The 5,000-nt window shown below is 47.4% G+C and overlaps 1 protein-coding gene across 1 annotated transcript in view; it reads left to right on the forward strand.

The window, feature by feature from the left end:
- Window positions 1–8: 8 nt before the first annotated feature.
- Window positions 9–5,000, forward strand: part of syt5a (synaptotagmin Va) — a gene marked incomplete at its 5' end in the record, with an annotated part of 12,044 nt that continues 7,052 nt past the window's right edge. The window contains 2 exons of the mRNA XM_034152733.1: window positions 9–176; window positions 4,393–4,479. Of these exons, the coding sequence (XP_034008624.1) occupies window positions 9–176; window positions 4,393–4,479 (255 nt within the window). The remainder of the gene's footprint in view (window positions 177–4,392; window positions 4,480–5,000) is intronic.

Genomic DNA, 5,000 nt, shown 5'->3' on the forward strand with positions numbered 1-5,000 from the left:
TGTGGGCAATAGGAGCCATTGTGGTGGTGGTCCTGGCCCTTATCCTCTGTATGGGATTCTGCATCTATAAGAAGTGCATCAGTAAGGGGAAGAAACCCAAGAAGGTCCGCGAGAGGAAGGGAGGACGAGGGAGGAGGAAGAAGGACAAAGATGGAGAGGACGGTGGCGACAAGAAGGTGAGGAAAAGTGATCAGTCATGGCTGCCGGACACATAAACATCCAACACAAATAAAACATTGAACTACGAAGGTCTTCCTAAAAGTAAATTCCATATGACTTTGGTTTGTAGGGGTTAGTAACTCTGCTAACAGGTCAGTTCAACAGATGATCACTAAAGCTTTACTGAGTGAATTGGAGAAATGCTTTGGTGGGTGGAAGGTCTACAGCTCCATTGTTAATGTTCAATTGTATAACTGGTTAGCCTAGCTTAGCACAAAGACCGGAGACAGATGGTATAGCGCGCCTGGTCCAAATGAACAAAATGCTGGTACTTGTAGGCATTTCCTTATCTTCAGATAGTGCAAAGTGTTTCCCCTGTATGCTAAGCTAACCATCTTGTGGGACATTGGGTTACAAAACATACGGTAACCAAACATCCATTACTTGCAAAGCCCCTTCAGTCACTAGGGGCTTGGACTTTGAGCCGGAGGGTCGCCGGTTCAAGTCCCCGACCAGACCTAAATATGGAGTGTGGACTTCTACTTGGAGAGGTCCCAGTTCTCCTCCTGCCCTGCCGTGGTGCCCTTGAGCAAGGACATCCCCCTTCCCCCCTCACTCCCACTCCTGGTGCTAGACTCCTAGTACTAGACTCCTGGTGCTAGACTCCTGGTACTAGACTCCTGGTACTAGACTCCTGGTACTAGACTCCTGGTACAGACTCTCCTGGTGCTAGACTCCTGGTGCTAGACTCCTGGTACTAGACTCCTGGTGCTAGACTCCTGGTGCTAGACTCCTGGTGCTAGACTCCTGGTGCTAGACTCCTGGTACTAGACTCCTGGTACATAGACTCCTGGTGCTAGACTCCTGTGCTAGACTCCTAGACTCCTGGTGCTAGACTCCTGGTGCTAGACTCCTGGTGCTAGACTCCTGGTGCTAGACTCCTGGTGCTAGACTCCTGGTTGCTAGACTCCTAGTACTAGGACTCCTGGTGCTAGACTCCTGGTGCTAGACTCCTGGTACTAGACTCTGGTGCTAGACTCCTAGTATAGACTCCTGGTACAGACTCTCCTGGTGCTAGACTCCTGGTGCTAGGACTCCTGGTACTAGACTCCTGGTTGCTAGACTCCTGGTACTAGACTCCTGGTGCTAGACTCCTGGTGCTAGACTCCTGGTGCTAGACTCCTAGTACTAGACTCCTGGTACAGACTCTCCTGGTGCTAGACTCCTGGTGCTAGACTCCTGGTGCTAGACTCCTGGTACTAGACTCCTGGTGCTAGACTCCTAGTACTAGACTCCTGGTGCTAGACTCCTGGTGCTAGACTCCTGGTACTAGACTCCTGGTACTAGACTCCTAGTACTAGACTCCTGGTACAGACTCTCCTGGTGCTAGACTCCTGGTGCTAGACTCCTGGTACTAGACTCCTGGTGCTAGACTCCTGGTACTAGACTCCTGGTGCTAGACTCCTGGTGCTAGACTCCTGGTGCTAGACTCCTAGTACTAGACTCCTGGTACAGACTCTCCTGGTGCTAGACTCCTGGTGCTAGACTCCTGGTGCTAGACTCCTGTACTAGACTCCTGGTGCTAGACTCCTGGTACTAGACTCCTGGTGCTAGACTCCTGGTGCTAGACTCCTGGTACAGACTCTCCTGGTGCTAGACTCCTGGTGCTAGACTCCTGGTACAGACTCTCCTGGTACTAGACTCCTGGTGCTAGACTCCTAGTGCTAGACTCCTGGTACTAGACTCCTGGTGCTAGACTCCTGGTGCTAGACTCCTAGTGCTAGACTCCTGGTGCTAAGACTCCTGGTACTAGACTCCTGGTGCTAGATCCTGGTACATAGACTCCTGGTACGGTGCTAGACTCCTGGTGCTAGACTCCTGGTGCTAGACTCCTGGTGCTAGACTCCTGGTGCTAGACTCCTAGTGCTAGACTCCTAGTGCTAGACTCCCGGTACAGACTCTCCTGGTACTAGACTCCTGGTGCTAGACTCCTGGTACTAGACTCCTGGTGCTAGACTCCTAGTACTAGACTCCTGGTACTAGACTCCTGGTGCTAGACTCCTAGTACTAGACTCCTGGTACAGACTCTCCTGGTGCTAGACTCCTGGTGCTAGACTCCTAGTTCTAGACTCCTGGTACTAGACTCCTGGTTCTAGACTCCTGGTTCTAGACTCCTGGTTCTAGACTCCTGGTACTAGACTCCTGGTACTAGACTCCTGGTGCTAGACTCCTGGTGCTAGACTCCTGGTGCTAGACTCCTAGTGCTAGACTCCTAGTGCTAGACTCCCGGTACAGACTCTCCTGGTACTAGACTCCTGGTACTAGACTCCTGGTACTAGGATGGGTTAAATGCAGAGAACAAATGTCACTGTGTGTGCTGCATGTGTGACCATTAAAGAGGGTTTCATCCCTCCCATTCTATCCATCTATTCTATTCTATCTATTCTATTCTATTCTATTCTATCTATTCTATTATATCTATTCTATCTATCTATCTATCTATCTATTCTATCTATTCTATTAAAGTGTTGAGCAAATGTCAAAGTTCCTATGAATGTAAAAGGATTCTCTGTGACTGTAGTCAGTACGATGTCTTGTGCTGGTTTCACACGAGACGTCTGAGCAAACAGGCGCGTGCCGGCTGTACTACGCTCTGACGCTAAACTTCGCCCATTGTTGTGACGCGTATAAATAATAAAGTCTGTACTGAACATGTCGGTCAACAAAAGATATCAGAGCTAAGTTACTAAACCTCCACATGCCTAAATACCATTCACCACACCATGTGACAATCACCGGAAACAACCAATTACAAGTGAGTGTGGTGTCAACAACTAGTGAAGATAATATAACTATAAACACAGGCAACCACAGCATGTAGGCGATTTAGAGGAGGGGTCTATGAGGAAGCTCCTACAGGGGGTGATTTAGAGGAGGGGTCTATGAGGAAGCTCCTACAGGGGGTGTGTTAGAGGAGGGGTCTATGAGGAAGCTCCTACAGGGGGTGTTTTAGAGGAGAGGTCTATGAGGAAGCTCCTACAGGGGGTGATTTAGAGGAGGGGTCTATGAGGAAGCTCCTACAGGGGGTGTTTTAGAGGAGAGGTCTATGAGGAAGCTCCTACAGGGGGTGTTTTAGAGAAGGGGTCTATGAGGAAGCTCCTACAGGGGGTGATTTAGAGGAGGGGTCTATGAGGAAGCTCCTACAGGGGGTGTTTTAGAGAAGGGGTCTATGAGGAAGCTCCTACAGGGGGTGATTTAGAGGAGGGGTCTATGAGGAAGCTCCTACAGGGGGTGTTTTAGAGGAGGGGTCTATGAGGAAGCTCCTACAGGGGGTGATTTAGAGGAGGGGTCTATGAGGAAGCTCCTACAGGGGGTGATTTAGAGGAGGGGTCTATGAGGAAGCTCCTACAGGGGGTGTGTTAGAGGAGGGGTCTATGAGGAAGCTCCTACAGGGGTGATTTAGAGGAGGGGTCTATGAGGAAGCTCCTACAGGGGGTGATTTAGAGGAGGGGTCTATGAGGAAGCTCCTACAGGGGGTGTGTTCGAGGAGGGGTCTATGAGGAAGCTCCTACAGGGGGTGATTTAGAGGAGGGGTCTATGAGGAAGCTCCTCCCTCCACAGACCGACAGATGGAGTCACTTTCTGATGAAGCCCCTGCCTCACTGTCTGCAGCTGCTTGGCTTCGGTCCAGGTGAGACTAATAATGAACTGACAGATTAAACAGGATGACGGAGGACCAGCTGCTGTCCCTCAGGATTAGAGGAGCGTGTGGTTAACGGGCTTCTCTGCAGAATATAAAGTTAAAATGACCCCAACTATTTTCGGTACCACTTTACAATAAGACTACCCTCATAAAGGATTCCTAACGGGTTTATAATTAGGTTATGAATTAGGTTGTAAACACTTAATTAATCATTAGGCGCTTTCACACCGGAGTACTTTTCCCAGTATAGTTCCGATATAGTTCCGAAAAATGTGCGTTCACAGAACTTCACACCAAAAAACTGCAACTGTGCTTTTATTTAGGCATATGTATAAATGTGTCTTTTGATTGTGTATATATATGTATATACATATTTCATACAGATTTTTATATATATATATATATTGGTATTTTGTGTTGCTCGGGATTGTGGGAAATGGTATTTCGATCTCTCTGTCTGTACACACAAACTGAAATATTGACAATAAAGTTGACTCTGACTTGACTTTGAACTGTTTCATGTCTTCCAGGATGGAGAGGATGGGAAGGATGACGAGGAGAAGGAGGCCCTCGGAAAACTGGAGTACTCACTGGACTACAACTTTACTGATAATACGGTACACAAGAAGTACACGAGAAGTACTGCATTAAAAAACGACCCACTACTTGTGCATGAGTTTCTCGTGCAAAAAGCCTAAATCAGAATGAAAAGTAAATACCACATTTGTTAGAAGCTCAAATCTAGTTTGGTAGTTATGAGATTAATCTGGACACATTGACTCGTTACAGTATTGGCTTTGTGATATCTAGCTACAGTGATATTTCAGTCAATATAAAAGATTAGCCTACTCTCATAATTTCATGCGAGCACTTCCCAAGTAGTGCTGCTGTGTGTTATGGATTTAAATTCGATGGTCATCACACAAAGGCCTGTCATGATTATTGCACAATTGCTTTATATACTTGAACTCGCTACAATACTTTTGGTAAATAGTTGGATTTTACGATTAGGCGAGTGTAATGCATGTCATACAAATGTGGCAACAGATAAAAGGAACTTAAGTAAGCGTACAATACAATACAGGCAGGGAGGACTTTGTCTCCCAGCTGCATTTTAATATCTTATCTCTGCACCATT

Source organism: Trematomus bernacchii, unplaced genomic scaffold, assembly GCF_902827165.1.
Source record: "Trematomus bernacchii unplaced genomic scaffold, fTreBer1.1, whole genome shotgun sequence".
In the NCBI taxonomy this organism is placed as follows: domain Eukaryota; kingdom Metazoa; phylum Chordata; class Actinopteri; order Perciformes; family Nototheniidae; genus Trematomus; species Trematomus bernacchii.